Below are 19,548 nucleotides of genomic sequence, written 5' to 3'. Positions count from 1 at the left end.
GCATGTCCTTGGAAGTTCACTCTTAGGTCAAAGGTCATCCCTCTGAATCCCAGCCTTATTTCCTGCCCCGGATGACCGCTCTCACCAGAGCTCGGCTCTTCAGGGAAAACCTCTGACGTTGAGGAAGAGAAGAGGAGTGAAAAACCAAGAGTGGAACTTCATGAATTCCCTAACTTCCTGAGAGGGAACCACTGTGATCTGGCCGGAAGGACCCCTGTGCCAATCGGGACAATGGGCGTGGCCCTGCTATGTCTCCAGGCCCTCACCGTCCTACTGGTCAGCGTGGTGCGGACAGCCGCCACCGAGAACGATGTCACGCCACGCCTCACCTTCCCTTACAGTAAGTCTTGTCGCTGTCTCTGCGTCGCCGTGCTTCAGTACCTGTCAGATGATGTCTGTGGTGTGTTTTTTTTTCCTCATTTCCAGCTTTATTTCCAGCCGTAGGGAAATACATATAGTGTTTGAGAAAAACCATGAGCAAGCCTCATGGTGATGGTATTTGACCGGTGTTTGACTCGAGCGGAGGTGCTGTGATTTAAGTGAAACCTCCAATAAGATGAACTGAGAAGAGGCCGGATGCTTTAATCTGTGCGTCACGACTTTGGTCCGTGTTGATGTTCCCTTTTCCTAAGCGGTAGGAAAATAAGGGGAAAAAGATGAATGCTTGGCTTTGAATGTTTGGTGTGCTTGAACGTCTGAACGTAAACAAGTGTTTCAGTTAAGTCTGTTTGTCCAGAGTTTATGTGTTGTAAATCCAACTTAATCCATGGCATGAATGGGGCTCTTGTCTAGGTAGCTCGGTCCCTTGTTTTCTAGGAGTTATGGAATGTCATGATCCTGAAATGAACATCGGACACTTTCAAGCCAAAGGAAGAATGCCTATATTACAACATGTTACAGTCCGAGGGTCACACAAAGGAAATATCATCCTAAAACATGTCTATCAATTTATTTTAGATGTACCTTATTTTTGTAATATTTGACCCTTTTAAGGATGAATCCCCAAGTTGATTTGAGATGTTTAATGAGTCATAATTCACTGAGTAATATCATTGCCTGAACAATACAACTCATACAATGTTCGTGCAGAACATACTATGGAATGTATATGACACAACGAAGGGGGAAAAAAAAACATGTCTCTTTAAGCCGTACAGTCTCAGGAGCGCTGTAATTACAAGAAAAACAGAGTGGTTGGCTGGCACGCACGCTTTCAAAATAGCTCCGGCCTCTTGCCTGTCTGAGCCTGCCGCCTGTCTGACGTAGTGCCTCTGCACCAACAGGTAATCTCGCTCACCTGCCAACCTGCACAGCTCACAGGCAGTCAGGCACTGATGGAGCGCCTCACAACAACATGTACCCTCCCGGCCCGCCGTCTTCTGCTCCTCATGGCAGAGACCGTGCTGTTGTGCTAAAGCTATGAGGCTCAATAAGTGCGGCAGTAAGCCTTGAACCGTACACATAGGGCTGTGTCATCCCAGAGATATAGACACCCTGGAGCTCCTTCACCGCCAATGCCATGCATCTGCTTCTGCAAAGAAATAGAGAATCCAAAGTGTGTGGTTAGCCAGTAGCCTGAACGTCTGTCCTGGATCAGAAATGTCATTGGTGCTCCAATGACATTTTCCACTGTTCTGCTCACTGTGTCACGTTTCCTTCACTGTGCCACTGGAGAGAAGGGCCTCAAGGAGCAGTTCTTTTTCCACTCGCTCTAACCCACCACCTCCTCCTCTCCCTCCCTCTCCCTGTCTGTCTCTCTCCCTCACCCTTTCTCTCTCTCTCCCTCCTACCCTTTCTCTCTCTCTCTCTCTCTCTCTCTCTCTCTCTCTCTCTCTCTCTCTCTCCCTCCCCCTCGCTCCCTCCTCGCCCCTTCTCTTCCCCCCGCCTCTCTCTCTCTCTCTCTCTCTCCCCTCCTACCCACTCTCTCTCTCTCTCTCTCTCTCTCTCCCTCCTACCCACTCTCTCTCTCTCTCTCTCTCTCTCTCTCTCTCTCTCTCTCTCTCTCGCTCTCGCTCTCGCTCTCTCTCTCTCGCTCTTTCTCTCTTCTCCCCCCCCTCTCGTACTCTCTCTCTCATTCTGTCTTTCTCTCTTCATCTCTGTCCTTTTCAGTAGAGTATTTTCTAGCTTGATATCCGGCCTCCACTCATGAAGCACAACATTTGAAGCCCACCATTTTGGACAGTCCAAATTTGAACCGTAGCCCCCCGCCCCCCCTGCCCTCCCCAGCCCTCCCCAGCCCCCCTCTACTGCTCTGTGTTGGGCCCTAATGAAGAGGCTAATCGGCCATGAATAATGAGCCAGGATGTGTGTGTGTGTGTGTGTGTGTGTGTGAGTGTTTGACTGTTTGTGTGAGTGTGTGTGTGTGTGTGTGTGTGTGTGTGTGTGTGTGTGTGTGTGTGTGTGTGTGTGTGTGTGTGTGTGTGTGTGTGTGTGTGTGTGTGTGTGTGTGTGTGTGTGTATGTTTGTCTGTGTGCGTGTGAGTGTGTGTGTGTGTGTGTGTGTGTGAGAGTGTGTTTGTGAGTGAGACGTGTGTGTGTGTGTGTGTGTGTGTGTGTGGGTGTGTGTGTGTGTGTGTGTGTGTGTGTGTGTGTGTGTGTGTGTGTGTGTGTGTGTGTGTGTGTGTGTGTGTGTGTGTTGTATGTGTGTGTTTTTGTGTGTGTGTGTATGTGTTTGTGAGCGAGAGTGTGTATGTGTTCATCTGTGTGTGTATGTGTGAGTGTGTGTGTGTATGTGTGAGTGTGTGTGTGTATGTGTGTGTGTGTGTGCGTTGCGGTGTGAATCCCGGATCTGGATCTCATTAAGCGGCTATCAGGATGGATCAGGCGTTCACGTTGCGGAGTCCACATCTGCTTTTCCCTCTGCTTTCTGTTCCCCGCTTTAACTCAGACCATGCGGCGCGGCACGTCACATGATCAGTTTTAACCCCGCCTCCCCCTCTGACCACTTGAGTGGGACGGTGTATTTATCCCTCTGTAGGACACCCTGCATCTGGATGGTACCCGCCCAGCCCCCCATGAGACAAAACAAAACAAATAAAGCAGATTGGACCCCCCTGGTCCATTGGGACCTCTGGACTGTTCAAAAGTAGGGTGAGGGGGGGGTGCTTAGGGGGTTAGTACTAGATGGTAGGGCTCATTGGGGGTTAGAACTATGATAGGGCTCTGTAGGGGGTTAGTACTAGATGATAGGGCTCAGTAGGGGTTAGCACTATGATAGGGCTCAGTAGGGGGTTCGTACTAGATGGTAGGGCTCAGTAGGGGTTAGTACTATGATAGGGCTCTGTATGGGGTTAGTACTAGATGAAAGGGCTCAGTAGGGGGTTAGTACTATGATAGGGCTCTGTATGGGGTTAGTACTAGATGATAGGGCTCAGTAGGGCTCAGTAGGGGGTTAGTACTATGATAGGGCTCAGTAGGGGTTAGTACTGTAGATGATAGGGCTCAGTAGGCGTTAGTACTAGATGGTAGGGCTCAGTAGGAGGTTAGTACTGTAGATGATAGGGCTCAGTAGGCGTTAGTACTAGATGGTAGGGCTCAGTAGGGGGTTAGTACTAGATGATAGGGCTCAGTAGGGGGTTAGTAGTAGATGATAGGGCTCAGTAGGGGGTTAGTATTGTAGATGGAGGCGTGTGACTAGAGGAGGTCCTGTTGACAGGTTTGAGGAGGTTTCTTTCCTCTAGGCATGCCTGATGTGATGCCTTTAATAAAGCTAAGCCAGGTAGAGAGGAGACACAGTAACAGCTGTCTATACTGTGTGTGCATATTTAAATGTCATGCACAGCTTTGCATTTGGCTTTGATCACGGGACTAAATTAATGGGCAACTCAACTGGAAACAGTGTTATTTTTTTTTGTCTAATTCTAAGTTATAGTGCTGCTTCTGCCCCCGAGGCCAGACTCCTTGATAAGGTAGTGTTCTGACATTAGCAGGCTGAAGTCAGATGTTGGCTTGATTTTAGGAAAGTGAGTCTGGCTCAGAGCACAGAGCTAGTTTTGTTTCCCTTCTGATCTCAACCACGTTTGCGGCGCTTTTGAACTATTTTAAAATTTGAATGGGCTACCAATTCAAATTTAGAACATGCCATATATCTGGTTTGATATTATTTTACACTGATGATATGGTTATAAAATCAATCACAACTCACAGTTTTTCAAATCTCAAACACTTTGAGTTGAATGTCAGAACAATGGCATCTAATGTGGTGCTGGCTCTCACTTATTTCTTATTAATTGTGAGTTTCTATCTAACTGATTCACCAGCCGACATTGTCTCCTTCATTCTCTCCGTGCCGCGAGCGGGAAGAGCATTGATTACCCATTTTTATGTTTATGTTTATGTCATCTGCTTGCAGGGCGGCTCCATTATTAAAACTCAATGGACCTTGTGAAAACACATTCATTTCCTGTGAGGTATCGCTCTCTCCCACTCTAAATAAAACTCCTTGTAATCATGTCAGCCAGGTTGGTGCACTATGCACTTACACCGTGGTGATTGGTTACATTAAGATTGTGATGTGTTGCTATATCCTCATGGCCATCCTTATCCTCACCATCACCACATGCAACGTCTGTGTGTGTGTGTGTGTGTGTGTGTGTGTGTGTGTGTGTGTGTCTGTGTGCTATTTTCATACCTGCTTACACCTCTGTCTTGTTTGCTGACCAGTAGGTCTAGTTGGTACAGAGCAGCAGTCAATTTTTCACTCATAGGAACCCAATTTTTCTTTGGCGAATAAACTCAATGGTACATTTCTTGGTTAACGGCTTTTGGAAACTAATCCTTTCTCAAAATAACACTTAGATTCAATGCTACGTCCCTATGAATTCCTTCCATCAAGCATATTATACGACCCTGTCATCTTAATACCGGGTCTGCAGTCTTATTTCTTGCTCTGGGTTTCAAGGCTTTCCACAGGGGTTTTCATGTGGATCGACTCTCACTAAAACCTCCCAGCCCGACTGTTTACCGAAGCTGGTATTTCTGAATTGCCAGCATTTTCCCCACCACCGTGAGGTCTGCGTGAAGATACAAGTGGAGTTAATATGCCGCTAACAAGATGTAGCCCCAGAAGTTAACAACACAAACAGCAGGCTCGCAGCGTGCCTAACGAACTCCTGGTGAATTAGCCCGAACGGCCGTTTGTCTCAGTCTGCCAGATGCTGAGCAGCACCTGTCCTTCAGACGCTGGATGTATCCACGACAACGCAACAACATGGCAATCAACCAACACAGTGTCAATGCTGAAGAACAAAGTTAACATTAGTAGTGTAGTCTCGTATCTCGAACCTTAGTTCACACATTAGATACGTAACTCTGACACGTTGTATATTTATAATTGAATGTTGAATCTTGTTTATTGTTTGCGTTCTTCTTCAGCTTGACCGAAAGTCAATTATATTATATTCTATGAATGATATGTATTCTTCTTTGAAGCTTTTGGAATAAACATCCACACATGGGTTCCCCCAAGGGGCGCGGCGCGATGTTGACGGAGAAAGACATCAATGTGGGCCACAGACCAGGCCAGCCCTCCCTTAAAGAGGACCCACTGCGATTCTATAGTTTGTCCTTGAGCTCAATAAAGGGAGGTTGATCTTTTTCCAGGTCAGTCGCTGGCGAAGTTTCTCACAGGCTCCCCATGCTATAGCAACATCAGTGTACTAAAAGGGCACTGCATTCTGTTTAAGGAATCCATTGTTATTATGAAGGAGGATATTCTTTACGTAAATGTACAAATGTTTGTATCGCTACATTTCCAGAATGCCCAGCAGTAAATGCTGTGAAAGGTTGCTGCCTCCTTAAAAGGGGGTTCCCAATGTTACCCATGTCAGTTTCTCTACATCACAAGCTTGGCAGATCTCCACACTGAAACCAGACTACTACCCGATTGCCCTTTAAAGGGGGCTATCCCAGGCTTTCAAATAACCACTGCAAACTACATTGGAACCAGTTGGAAGTCCAGTAGAATAACAAACTTCTCTGGATTCACCCAGAGCTACGAGTAATTCATGTCGCACCCCAAAATTAGATTAGCGTGGCGGTGCCGGAAAAAGCGTTGCAATCCATTAAGCAGTGTCATTTGCTAGAAATGACATTTAATTACATAATGATAGTAATGATCTCACATTGCTTACAGCTGCCAAGCCCAGTGTGTGTGTGTTAATGCATGCTCTGTTCAAGAAGCATGCTCAGACGGTGGCCCCTTGAGGACAAACCCCAAGAGGAGCTCTGAGTCACACACTGCTGCCCCTCTCAGGGGTCAGACTGGGGGGATCAGACTGAGGGGCCGTGACGGGTGACAGGGTGAACCGCTGGTGAAACACTGCTGTAACACATGAGTGCTTGGACGTGTGTGAATGGCCACAGTGTCAAGCCATGGATTGGCTAATTTGGTATTAAGCAACCACCATTGTGGTGTCAGATCTCCCAGCAATCAATAATTCCTGACAGTGGAATCATCGCTGAAACAAAAATAAAGCTCTGCATGCATAGAAACGTTGTTACGTTCAGCCCATTCTATCTATTGGATGTTCAATTGGTTTGGATTGATTTCCGCGTGTGGATAAACCTGCATGCTGAGGTCTTGGCTGTCCTCTGTAGCACCCTTCCACTGTGGCCCCAACACCACAGAGCCTGGCCTCCCGTTCCACCGCCACAGAGGGCTCTGTCCTGGACCTGCTCTGTCCTGGCCCTGCTCTGCTACAGTCCCTCACACCACAGTGTGTCTCTTCAGGTGGTCAACAACAATAGAGGAGCATAACGTGTGTGGGAGGGATGTGGTTCGTCCTGGATACAAAGGGATGTGGAAGCAGCCATGGGCTTGGTCTAACAACCAGCAGTATGTTAGTCAGAGAAGTGCCCCCCGGACTAGGACATACATTTATGCGCCCTATTTAATGCATGGATGCATGAATCCATGTTTTCCAATTATTATTATTTTTTTTTCATTTTGTTCCTGTTACTGAAACACAAGTTTCTTGTTTGTCTGTCTGATTAATCCAACTGCTTTTACTGTGTAAGGTCAACCCTTGAAGGTCAACCCTTGATAAAGTCCCCTTGATAAATCTTAATCCATAAATATCTGTGGTACATTTATTACAGGAAAAGGAAAACCTCCACCAACTTCGCCTTGGAGTTGAAACACTCCAAGGTGAGTTTAAACTTAAATGTTAATTACAAGGCGAGGCAAAGCGGGAGGAGGCACTTTAAATTGCCCCCACCGAACCAAGGTTGTGTATATTGATTTAGAAAGAAGGATAAGGGGAGAGGGGGTGTTGTCTTTACGGCAGCTACATCAGCTACAATCATCTACCTTTCCTTTTCCTGGTACCAGTGTAAATGTTCAACAGATATGGATTAACCTTTAAAGAGGTGGTGGTTTTGAAATAAGTGTTTTCAGGAAACTTGCATTCTTGCCAGCAGCTTCTTATTCAAAACGTGCAGCAGCAGCCTCATCATGTCTGTACGGCTCGTGGCAGTTCAACCCTGATCCCTCTTTGCATCTTGTTTGCATACTCTGATCACTGCAACAAGAAGGTGTGGTTAACCATGGTCTATCGTCTGAGTCGCTTTTAAAAACCCAATAGCCTACCGTAGAGGCATTTACTAAAATACGACTACCACCTCTCTTCGAGGGCCTGATATCCTCCAGAAATCTCTTGTTCAAATGAGTGCGAGTGTAATTGTGGGTCTAATGTGTGATAGTGTAGCTTCCTCCTTATGCCTCCAGTGTAAATCACTTTACACAAGATTCAGAGAGAGAGAGAGAAAGAGAGCACGAGAGAGAGGGAGGAAGGGAAAAGGGGCATGCCCCAACACTACATTCATCCTCTAATGACACAGTGAGAGAGAGAGAGCGAGAGAGGTAGACACAGATGAGCGAGAGAGAGAGAGAGAGAGCAGCTCCTGTGGGGTTCTTGGTTTACGTAAAGCGGTGCAGGTGATGAAGCCTGCTCGGCGGACTGAGGGACAGATTTAACCGCACCGAGGGACCTTTGTTGCTGTTGCGACGTGCGTTCTCCCCCGAGGGGGGAGGTCAATCGTTTCGTTGATAGGGTTAGAGGCCCTATCAGGTCAGAGGTCACGTAGCCTAATGTGCACGCACCACACACAATCCAAATAATCAATCTCAATACGTTCTTAAGGTGAGGCTTAAAACAACAACAGATGTTGGGTTTGTGTTATCTTAGTGCAGTTTAGGGTATGATTAACAAGACTTGGTTAGAGTACAATTTGAGTCTTTTGTCCCTCCTTGTTCGGGTCACACAGTGTGCAGCATGAGCAGTGGCTTCATGCCTGTTTATCGTCAATACGAAGACTCGCACACATACTAACCCTTTCGGCCTACTTTGTCGTCTAACGCACACACAACAGTTACACACCATCTGTTGGTTTCCCTCCCGATCACCCTATAAAACGTGTGTTTCAACGTTCCTCTGCTCCACCTCCTCCCTCTCCCAGATGCGAAGGAGAGGACGACCAGACACTTCTCAGTCCCAGGGCTGCTGAACTTCACCTCTCTGCTGCTCAGCAAGGAGGACAACATGCTGTACCTGGGAGCGCGGGAGGCCCTGTTTGCTCTGGACCTCACTGACATCACCACTCCCAGGCTGCAGAGGAATGTAAGTCCTGCATGATTCACATAATGGATCATTACAGATAGTGAACAAATGACAGTTCAAATGCAAATAGTTGTACGTTCTATATATATATATGTATACACCCAAATACACAATGCATCTAATAAATGTTACTTTAATTAACCTAATCCAATATTTGTATTTACATCGTTGGAGTGGATCATTTCCTTGGTGGTTAATGTGCAAAGAAAAAAAAATGTGCGCGAGCTATGACATAATTGGAGATACACTATTTATATCATGCCTAACAATTAGTGTATTTTCCACAGATTACATGGAACACTCCGGCAAGCAAGCGAGATGAGTGCAGTTTCAAAGGAAAGGACTTGCAGGTGAGAATTGTCTAGTGCAGGAACAGTCCACAATACAGTGGATGAATTCCAGATGTAGGCTCTCTGTTTTTAGAATCAAACCATGGTGGTTTCCAGTTAGACCTGTACATTTCTGTTAAACGAGTCAAAGAGGGTTCGCGTCAGTACTCTTTCACCGGGGTAGCAGATAATTCATAACACAGTGTGCGGATTGTTTCAGCAGTGTTTTGAAACCATTTGAATTCATTCATTGAAATTAATAAGAGGTTTATGCTCTAGAAATGTACTTCAAGGAGCTTCTCCTGTTCTGCTATGTTTTACCATTATAAAATCCCTGCTCTCTTCTGTTTTTCCAAAAACAGAAGGATTGTTTCAACTACATCAAGATTTTACTGCGTTATAACAGCACTCATCTGTACGTGTGTGGGACATATGCCTTCAGCCCTACCTGTGCATACATAGTGAGTTTTTACTGGAACCTGTCATCTATAACTGTCGTGCTGACCCTTTATTGTGTGTTTCTGCTTCAAGTCCATTACGACTCTGGTCTGTCTCCTCAGTTGGCAATCACATCGGTGTTGTGAAATACTAAACACAGAACGACAGTCTCTCTAGTGGTTAGGGGTTTTGACCCCAAGGCGATGGTTCTGGGTTCAAATCCCAATGGCCAAAGTCTACCTTAGGCATCCTAGAGCTAGACGCCTGACCCCAATCTGCTCCTTAATGATGTATAGGAATTCAATGTAAGTTGCTTTGGATAAAGAGTCTGCTAAATCACTCAATACAACATAAGTCGTACAATTGCAGAGGAATCTTTAAACTCTTGACGACCGGCAACCACTATCTTGACAGACCTTAAATCAACATGAGTCCAACCTTAAAAAACAAACACACAGATGGTTGAAAAACTACTTTAAAGTTCCAAAAGTATAGTCAAGGTTTCCAAAGAAACAACCTCCCCTCATTCTTCCAAACATTTGATTGCCCATACCACAATCCTCTATAAACACAAAGGTATGACCTGTCCTTGAGTCGACCGCTATCCACTCATTTGGGGCTTGGCTGCAGGGATTCTCTGACCATCCAGCAGCACAGCTCATGTGGTCTCTGCCATAGACCTGTACTTTCAGACAGACCTGCTGTGTGTGTTTATATGTGTGAGGGTTTGAGCATCCACGTGTGCACATATCTCTATGTGTGTTTATGTGTGTGCGCACCTGTCTGTCTGTGTGTGTGTGTGTGTGTGTGTGTGTGTGTGTGTGTGTGTGTGTGTGTGTGTGTGTGTGTGTGTGTGTGTGTGTGTGTGTGTGTGTGTGTGTGTGTGTATGTATGTGCATGAGTTGCTGTGTATGTGTATGTACCCCGGCGTGCATGTAGGCTTGAGTGTTTGTGTATAGTTTTGCCTGTGTGTGTGTGTGTGTGTGTGTGTGTGTGCGTGCGTACACATCGTCGTGCGTACACGATATGTCTTTCAGACATATCTTTGTCATCATGTTTAAATGCTAACGTATGTGGGTGTGTGTTTGTTCATTTGTTTCTGTAAGTGTGTATGTGTATGTATCGTGGTGTGCATATGTGCTTGAGTGTGTGTGTATATTTTTGCCTGAGTGTGTGTGTGTGTGTGTGTGTGTGTGTGTGTGTGTGTGTGTGTGTGTGTGTGTGTGTGTGTGTGTGTGTGTGTTTGTGTGTGTGTGCGTACAGATGGCCCTGTCTGTCGGCCATATCTGTGTCTTTATGTTTAAATCCTAACGCATGTGTGTTTGTGTGTTTGTGTGTGTTTGTTTTCCAGAACGCTACAGACTTCTCTCTGGTGAGAGGCTCTGGCGGAGAGATTGTCACAGAAGACGGGCGCAGCCGCTGCCCTTTCAACCCTGAATACAAATCCACCGCCATCATGGCCGGTAGGTCTCCCGGCGCTCGTTACTCTGTCACAGTAAATCTGCCCCCAAAGTTTTGTTAACACACTTACCTAAATGGCCCACTGTGGCTATCAGGGAGTTCATTGGCTGCAGCTGGTTCAGAATGCTATAAATTGGGTCTTTAGGTTTCACTGCCGTGTACAACGCCCACACTGCGGCGGCAAACCAAGTCATTGCCCTGGTTTATTTAGTTCTGTGTTTTTTGTTTCAGATGGAGAGCTATATGCCGGGACAGTCAGTAATTTCCAAGGAAATGAACCTATTATTTACAAGAGCCTCGGCCATGGAACTGCACTTAAAACTGAAAATTCATTAAATTGGCTCCAAGGTAAGGTCATTGTGCTTCTTTTACGGTTGACGTTTTATTCCATAGTGCAGTCACAAATAAGAGTAAACTCTCCTAATGATCCGGGGAAACATCCTCCAATTATATTGTTTTCAAAAGAACAAAACAAGGTATGGACTAAGTATAATACAGTACTCCTAACGGGGTTTTGAGGCAGCTCTGACAGGTTAGACTCCATGCCACCCCTCTTTGACTCCCTTAACCCTTGCTGCTGGATGTTGAAGTCACAGGGAGTAAAGGGGATTTTATCGCTGCTGGATGCCGGAACTATCATGGCTGACGGCATGTTCACCCTGGCTGCTTTCTTCTTCTATGTTTTCCTTCTTCTAGAGCCCTCTTTCGTGGGCTCCGCCTACATACAAGAGAGCCTCCCCAAGGGCAACCCAGTCGGGGACGACGACAAGATCTACTTCTTCTTCAGCGAGGCCGGGAAAGAGTTTGACTTCTTCGACAACACAATCGTGTCACGCATCGCCCGCGTCTGCAAGGTGAGCAGAACCTCCGACACTGGGAGAGTGGGAACGGTGTCCGGCTCACCATGCCTCCTCTCTCTCTCCAACCCCCCCCCTCCCCCCTCTCTCCCCCCTCACAGCCGCTCTGGCATGGTCGACTCTTGCTTAATATCCAATCAGTGGAGTCGTGGTGCAACTGCATCCATCTGCGTTTACTTGGGTTGGAATGCTGTGCTGTTATTGGTCTGGGGTGGACGGAGTTCAGAGTCATCGGCGATGACGCAGGAGCCTGTGCTGGAACAACATTCCTTCTTTTGCTGCGTTTCCCTTTGTTTGTGCGCTCCTCTCCGCGGTCTTCTCCTCACATTTCTAGTGTGTTTCAGGCGATATGACCGCTGAAGAAAGCTCCTGATATGGCTCAGGGGCTAAGCTCCTGATATGGCTCAGGGGCTGACCAATCATACATGCTTCGTATGACATTACCAGCACAAACACAAGATGGACAATTCGTGGTTTATCCACTAGTAGTGGGAGTGGGAAGATAATTTATTGTGATTTCCTTCCAGTTAATAGTGTGGGAGACAACTAGGTTGAACAACTAGACACGATCTTTCATGTTCATTCTTGTGCAAAAACTGAAAGAGATACTGGTACTTTTTTAATCCATCTTCACCTAACCTTGACTCTGCCCCATTACTCATTGTGTTGCATAATTTACACCGTTTACATGAGACCTCACATGGTATCACTTTCTGGGCCTGGTGTGCTTTGGGTTTCCTCCTCCCAGATTGTTTACATTTCCTACCAGGAGTGTTCAATCCAAATGAGTCCGGGGCAACGCGTTCCCAGGCAGCAGATGAAGGTCATCGTAAATGTCAAGGTTCCAAATAAACATGAACAAATCATTGGTCAGTGAAGGGGAATAGCTCGAGAGCAATGCCCCTCCTTCCTTTGAAAGTAGAAGCGTGTGCCCGCCCCAATGTTCCTATAGTTGTTATTTTCTTCTTGTTCATTTTCTCCCTATAGCCAGTCTCAATGATGCGTATTGTTTTCATGACCTAGAAGGCCAAAACCTCAGGGAATATCTTTGTGTTTGGCACACTTGATTGGGCTCAGAATGGCTTCGCTCTGAGAGGTTAATGCCTCTCAATTAAAAGAATCCAAACAGCTCCAGGTCCCAGTGCAGCATACGGTTGTTGGTTTCTGACCACTTATAGTGAAAACAAAAGCATAGAAAATGCCACGTTTTCTTTCAAGCGTGGAAGCGATTCCTCAGTGAGCCAGCCAGCCGGAACAACAGCAGAGAGGAAGTGTTGTGAATTAAACATCACCAAAGTAAAGAACCCACTTGAAGCAGGGACTGCAGGGCTTAGGTCAGCATCTGTGATGGCTCGCCCTCATTTTCGGTCAGACTGGTCACCCTCTATAGAGTGGCTCCACCTAGTGGTCAGCGGGTTGAACTGCTAGTTTCTGATCTTATTCCATTCATTTTTTGAAGGGTGACAAAGGAGGCGAGAGGGTCCTGCAGAAGAAGTGGACCACCTTCCTCAAGGCCCAACTGTTGTGCTCCCTGCCTGACGACGGCTTCCCCTTCAACATCATCCAGGACATGTTTGTGTTGACGCCGCACCCCGAAGACTGGAGGAACACGGTCTTCTATGGAGTCTTCACGTCTCAATGGTGACTAGGCTGTTCCCTTTAAACATCACCTATCGGTGGCTGCCCATTGAAAAGCCCCTGTCTCAGATATGTCAATATGATCCTCATGGATTGCTATTTATTATCCGAATGGCAACAGATGGTAGTCTGGTGGTTACGGGGTCAGTGCATGAAATGTTCTCCTTTATCCCTTGTGATGACCCATAACCCAATGGGCAAAGCAACGTTTTGAGGTTGGAATATTGTTGCATGATTTTTTATTTCCGGCCACATAAATTGCAGACTAAGACTCCCAGCTGAACTGAATTCAAACCCCAATATCAGAAGTCTACCTGTAGGCCTCCTTCTGCCAGTAGCCTAGCCCCTACCTGCTGTTTGACCACAGCTATCTTAATCAATCCACTGTAAGTCACTTCGGCTTGAAGTGTCTGCCAAATGACTCTTTTGTAAATACGCTCCTCTGACTTATGTTTCTGGTTTGTAGGCCGGCTCAAATGTGTATCCAGCGTACTGTACCCAGACCTCTGCGTGTATGCAGTCAGCCTCTTACAGGCTGCTCCGTGTCTCCCCAGGTATAAAGGGGCGTCTGGGAGCTCAGCGGTATGTTCCTTCACAATGGACCAGGTGGAGAAGGCTTTCAGCGGGCGCTACCGCGAGGTCAACCGAGACACGCAGCAGTGGTACACGTACAATCACCCGGTCCCGGAGCCGCGCCCAGGAGCCGTGAGTTCCCGTGTACACCTCCCTGGCTAAACACACTCAACGACAGAGTATCTACGTCAAGGCCAGTGATCAGCAGAATGGCTGTTGGGGACTGAGGAAAATGTCTGCAAGCTTGCTTCACCCAGGGACTCGGTTGAAACACATCACTGCATCTGCCCCTCTCCCCCCCTCTTTAATTTCATCAGCTTTCCTTCATTTGAAATACATCACACAACATCACCACGCGCAGAGAAAGGGGACTCATACAGGAAGGGCGAGAGGCAGCATCTCCCTCTGATTGGCTGTTGGGTATTCCAATTGGTTAGTTTCCATGTGTTTGCTTTTGTAGTGCATCACCAACGGAGCCAGGGAGCAGGACATCCCGTCCTCGCTGCACATGCCGGACAAGGTGCTGAACTTCGTGAAGGACCACTTCCTGATGGACAGCGTGATCCGCAGCCAGCCCCTCCTGCTCAAGCGCAACGTGCGCTACACGCAGATCGCCGTGCACCAGTTCCAGGCCGTTCCTAAGGCCTACGATGTGCTGTTCATCGGCACAGGTAATCCACGCGTCTGTCCCCTGATCCAGTGTAATGCGCCATGTCGTCATGACAAACAGCCTCACCGACAAAGCTCAATATGCTAATAATGTTTTTTCTTTTTTATCAGACGATGGGAGGCTTCACAAAGCGATCAACATCAACAACAAGATGTACATCATTGAGGAGATGGTGATCTTCCCTGACGGACAACCAGTGCAGCACATCGAACTGGACTCTGAAAAGGTAGGGTAGAGTTTGGTTTGTTTCTGTGTTTATCTGGGAGTAGTGAGGATCTCAGTGAAATACCTAATTGCAGGAGTCTTGCCATAAATACCTCAATATCTGTTTAGAGGTTCCTTGGGAGGAGCGTCTTCAACGGGAGCTGTTATGATTACATTATGGTTACAGGCCCTCTAAGGGGAGCCGCTAAGCTGAGCTTAAATGGTTCCTGGATCCAGTCCTCTCTATTGCTCTTGTGTTGTTTGACTTGTGGGAAATTAAATAGACGCTCGATTCGGAGAAAATATCATCCATCTGCCGCTGAGTGAGGGACGCGGGGAAAGACTTGTGACCAATAACTAATACGACCGATAACTCCCCTTTTCTCCTGTGACCCCCCCCCAACAGGGCCTGCTCTATGTGTCCACGTTGTCTGGCCTGGTGGAAGTGCCGGTGGCCAACTGCTCCAACTACCAAAGCTGTGGAGAGTGTGTCCTCTCTAGGGACCCTTACTGCGCGTGGACCGGGAGGCAGTGCATGGACATCAGACAGGTGCCCCCCGGCAGGTGTGTGTCTTTATAATGAACAGAGAATATTAGATGGGCTCTCTGAGCTCAGTCGGCTATACTTTGGGGAGCTTGTTGACTGCAATGTCTGTGTGTGTTCAGTGTTTGGCAGCAGGATGTGGATGACGCCGACACGTCAGCCATTTGCAACAGGAGCGTGCCCAGCCCGCGGTTCGCTAGACCTCCGCCGACACGTAAGCTGGGACCCTGTCACTCTGGCATCTAGCTTTTATCTTTCATTCACTCACATAAATTAAATTACATGAAAACTACCAATGACCTCATCACTTCAGTTTGTTGAGTTATAATCTCAAGCATCGCATTCTAGTCGAGCTGAATCTTTTTCAAAATCGGTTCTTGTAATTTATTTTAATTAAAAGACAGTGAAAGGTTCTTATTTATAATGTTTCCTGATCTCCCCCCCCGGTCCAAAGAGGCGACCCCCTGCCAGGCGATCATCATCCCGGCCAACACCTTCAAGGTGCTGCCCTGCAAGCTGCGCTCCAACCTGGCCCAGCGGCGCTGGGAGCACGGCGAGACGGCGGGCCACTTCCACTACCCCAGCCCGGAGGGCGGGCTGGTGGTGGTGGCGCAGGCCGACCGCCAGGACACCTACGTCTGCTGGTCGGTGGAGGAGGGCTTCAAGCAGCTGCTGGCCAACTACTGCGTGCGCGGCGAGGCCAAGCGGGAGAACACCACGCCGCAGCCGCCGCCACCGCCGGCAGCGGGCCGGCCCGTGACCTCGGCGCCGCCCCGCGGGGAGACGGTGGTCGTGCAGGGGGAGAGCCGCTCGCTGCAGAGCACCAAGACCTACTGGAACGAGCTGATCGTGGTGTGCGCCCTGCTGGCCTTCTCCCTGCTCGTGTTCTCCCTGTTCGTGGTGTACAGGAACCGCGACCGCATGAAGTCCATGCTGAAGGAGGGCGAGTGTCCCGCCATGCAGCAGAAGAAGAAGAAGATGCTGCCGCCGCCGCAGAGGGTCGCGGGGAAGCCCGCCGAGAGCCTGCCGCTCAACGGCAGCTCGCCGGCGGCCGTGGCCGCGCCGGACCACAAGGGCTACCACACGCTCAACGACAACTACATCTGCAGCACGCCGCAGCACGAGTGCTCCTCCCCGGAGAACAGCAAGAGCTTCTCGGAGTCGGAGAGCAGGCCCCTGAACGTGAAGGAGAGCCACGTGGCGGTGTCGCCCATCAGCCCTCGGCCGCGCGTCAGGCTGGGCTCCGAGATCAAAGACTCCATTGTGTGAGGTTCGATGCGGATTTAACGCGGGGCGCACCCTTGCGTGTGCAGTGACCGACCCGGTGAGCCCCAAACAGAAAGGAGACTTTTTGCGAGCACTTGTGGGGAAAAAACGACAAGCACACCCTAGAGAACAGAACAGGACACTGAATAGCTTCAAACTCCACACGGCCGTCATTTTTATAACACAGCCTTTTGCACTTTTTGTCTCCTGAGTTTGTTTCTGTGATCCATACACATTTCCTTTTGTTACTTTTACACAAATGCTTATTTTTTTCAAATGCACTCACATGCGGGTTTGCCTCCAGACTTGTGAAGCATTTCCACAACCCTCAAACAGCGTTGTGAATACAGAGAGGAGGCTGTCCTACGCGATCCTTCTTGGATTTCTAACAGTTCTTAGCATTACATGTCCGTCCAAATCAACCTCTTGTAATGCTTTGAAAGGACAGATGAGTGTTGGAGCTTTGAAAAGACCTTCAAAAGACCCAGAGCCCATTTAGATCCTGTATTTCACAGGAGCTGTTCACCATGAACCCTTCGGGAGTTCAATGCACACAATCCACAAAAAACACTTTTGCCTGGAGTTTTATGAAGAGAAAAAACACATTTCTTTACATACCTGTGCAGCCATGGTATGGTATGTCATCGCTTTCTCTTTGATATAAATCAAGGGACCATTTGTTCTGATAAGAAAGAAAGCACAAATGAGCACATGCTAAGAAAGAATGGGGCATTTTTCTCCATGAGTTGCTTAACAATTTGAGGATATTTCCAACAAAGAAAAACATATTGGAAAATTTGGACTTCAATACATTTGGCTTCATAGTGTTGTTTGTATAGGTATGTAAAATGCCGGTGATTTTGGTCAAGCTTTTCCTTCAATAATGTGAGAAAGGGAATAACCCCATTCCAGGTATTATGCTGTTGTTCACCAAACAGGCAGACTATGCAAAGTAAACAATGTGAAGTGGGGTGAACCTCACCTTGAGACTGCAAGCACATGGGAGTTGTATAGAGGAATGTTGATGCCCCCCCCCCCCAACCCTCACACACATACACACACACACACACACACACACACACACACACACACACACACACACACACACACACACACACACACACACACACACACACACACACACACACACACACACACACACACACACACAGAGCGCTGGTCATTATAATGTTTTAAATGTTTGAGGAAGATTATATGATGATAGTAAAGATGTGGGTTCATGGATAATTGTTTTGCTGGAACACTTCAGTCACTAAGAATTTCTAGAATGACAGGTACAATGACAATGAAATTCCAGGCATCATTAAAACAACAGCAAATAAATCTACTGCCTTAAAGAAAATAATAGTTCATAGATACAATTTTTGTTCCTACTTTTAGTGGTAAAAACAGCTATTCTCTGTCACAATGTTTGAATTCAGCCTAACACATCCTTTGTTATCATTATGATTGGTAATCATGTTCAACGTGTTATTCATTACTCCAAAGACCAGTCACATAGTGTTGAGTATTATTAAAGATTACATTAGTTATTGTTTTATTTTATTTTACAAAAACAACAGCATATTCAATTATACAAAAAAGTTATTTTGAACAATTTAATGCATTGATTTTGCACATACTTTCAAACAAGCCTTAGTTTGGCTGGGTTTTCAATTTGGCACCAAACCTGCCTATGGGAAATTGTGTGATGCCTTTAAGTAAAATGTAATAATCATAATATGTGCCTCCTGAAATACAAAAACCATTAAATCAGCACCATGGGCATAGATACTAGATACTCTAACGGCTGCAGAATCACGTTCTGACATGATTGGCCAAAGCACGGCAGAAAATTGATATTTTGAACAATGTTGAAAAGGATTTGCGTTGTGTTTTTTACAGTTGGTTCGTCAGGGCAGGGGTTGAATTCTTTGAAGTGTAGCACAGGAAAATAACCACTGGCTTTATTTTGAAGTATAACACAATAAATGAAATTGAGTTTGCGTAAAAGCAAAAACAAATTGTACAGCTTTCAATGATGGGACATGTTATGACTGAAACACAACATCAACAACAAAAACACATGTACTTTTGAAAGACTGTTACAAATAATAATTACGATGATAATACATTAGTATTAATGAATAATATGATTAATAATAATACATGGCAGCTTTACTGTAGTGGTTGTCATTGGAACAATAATAATTTTGCCAAGAACAGAACAATAAATGTTAGTTATTTAGTCAAAGATGTACAGTAGTGCTTTTAAAAAAATAAAACGAATCTGCCTTCATAGTTTCTAACATAGGCACTCTGAAAGCCAGCGTTTTTGCAGTATCATTGCCTACTTTCTCGTATATGACCACTAGCCAAGCTTTCTGTTTGTGCCTGTGCAAATTGCTCAGATTGGTCAAAATGTATTATAAGAAATGTTTTTGATGTAAAAAGAAAAAAAAGAAAAAAGTATTGTAAATTCAGCTGCCAATGTAAAAAAATATTGTGAATTGTATTTTTGTAATATACATCACTGCTGTTTGTTTTTATTTTTTATTGTACTGTATATAAAAGCACTTTATTTTAATTTTTCAAATAAAGATTAAATTGCTATATATATGTTTCATTTCCTTATTGTGTTCTCATCAGTTCCCCCTTGTGGCAACTGACCAGAACTGCGTTTGAAATAGGCTACCACAGAGCTGTTAAAAGAGATCAGCAAATGGCTCTGGGCGACCATAGCTTCCTAATAGTAAGATATCTCAAGCTTGTTGAATACATATGGCCATCGGCGTACGCATGGTCATACGCTACTATGAAACGCAATGACGTGTTTCAGCGTCATCATCACATCGCGGCATCATTTAGTTTCAGCACAGAGCGTCCAACCTATGGTCAACAACACATATGCGCATTATGTGGATAGCAGGTGGAGTTCATTTGTTTTAATG

General features: G+C 46.4%; 1 protein-coding gene across 2 annotated transcripts in view; it reads left to right on the top strand.

The window, feature by feature from the left end:
* The window catches only part of sema4ba (sema domain, immunoglobulin domain (Ig), transmembrane domain (TM) and short cytoplasmic domain, (semaphorin) 4Ba), a 33,444-nt gene extending 14,252 nt beyond the window's left edge, over positions 1–19,192 (top strand). For both annotated transcript variants that reach the window (XM_056599418.1, XM_056599417.1), the window contains exons 2-15: positions 1–340; positions 8,457–8,617; positions 8,905–8,967; positions 9,309–9,407; positions 10,736–10,847; positions 11,077–11,193; positions 11,542–11,699; positions 13,162–13,343; positions 13,895–14,045; positions 14,374–14,584; positions 14,694–14,809; positions 15,194–15,351; positions 15,454–15,545; positions 15,786–19,192. The exon at positions 1–340 is cut by the window's left edge and continues 58 nt beyond it. In XM_056599418.1, the coding sequence (XP_056455393.1) occupies positions 232–340; positions 8,457–8,617; positions 8,905–8,967; positions 9,309–9,407; positions 10,736–10,847; positions 11,077–11,193; positions 11,542–11,699; positions 13,162–13,343; positions 13,895–14,045; positions 14,374–14,584; positions 14,694–14,809; positions 15,194–15,351; positions 15,454–15,545; positions 15,786–16,600 (2,544 nt within the window). In that variant the 5' untranslated portion in view covers positions 1–231 and the 3' untranslated portion in view covers positions 16,601–19,192. The remainder of the gene's footprint in view (positions 341–8,456; positions 8,618–8,904; positions 8,968–9,308; positions 9,408–10,735; positions 10,848–11,076; positions 11,194–11,541; positions 11,700–13,161; positions 13,344–13,894; positions 14,046–14,373; positions 14,585–14,693; positions 14,810–15,193; positions 15,352–15,453; positions 15,546–15,785) is intronic.
* Positions 19,193–19,548: the final 356 nt, after the last annotated feature.

Source organism: Gadus chalcogrammus, chromosome 9 (genome assembly GCF_026213295.1).
Source record: "Gadus chalcogrammus isolate NIFS_2021 chromosome 9, NIFS_Gcha_1.0, whole genome shotgun sequence".
In the NCBI taxonomy this organism is placed as follows: Eukaryota; Metazoa; Chordata; class Actinopteri; order Gadiformes; family Gadidae; genus Gadus; species Gadus chalcogrammus.
The sequence above is the reverse complement of the archived record's forward strand: the minus strand, read 5'-3'. Positions and strand labels throughout refer to the sequence as shown.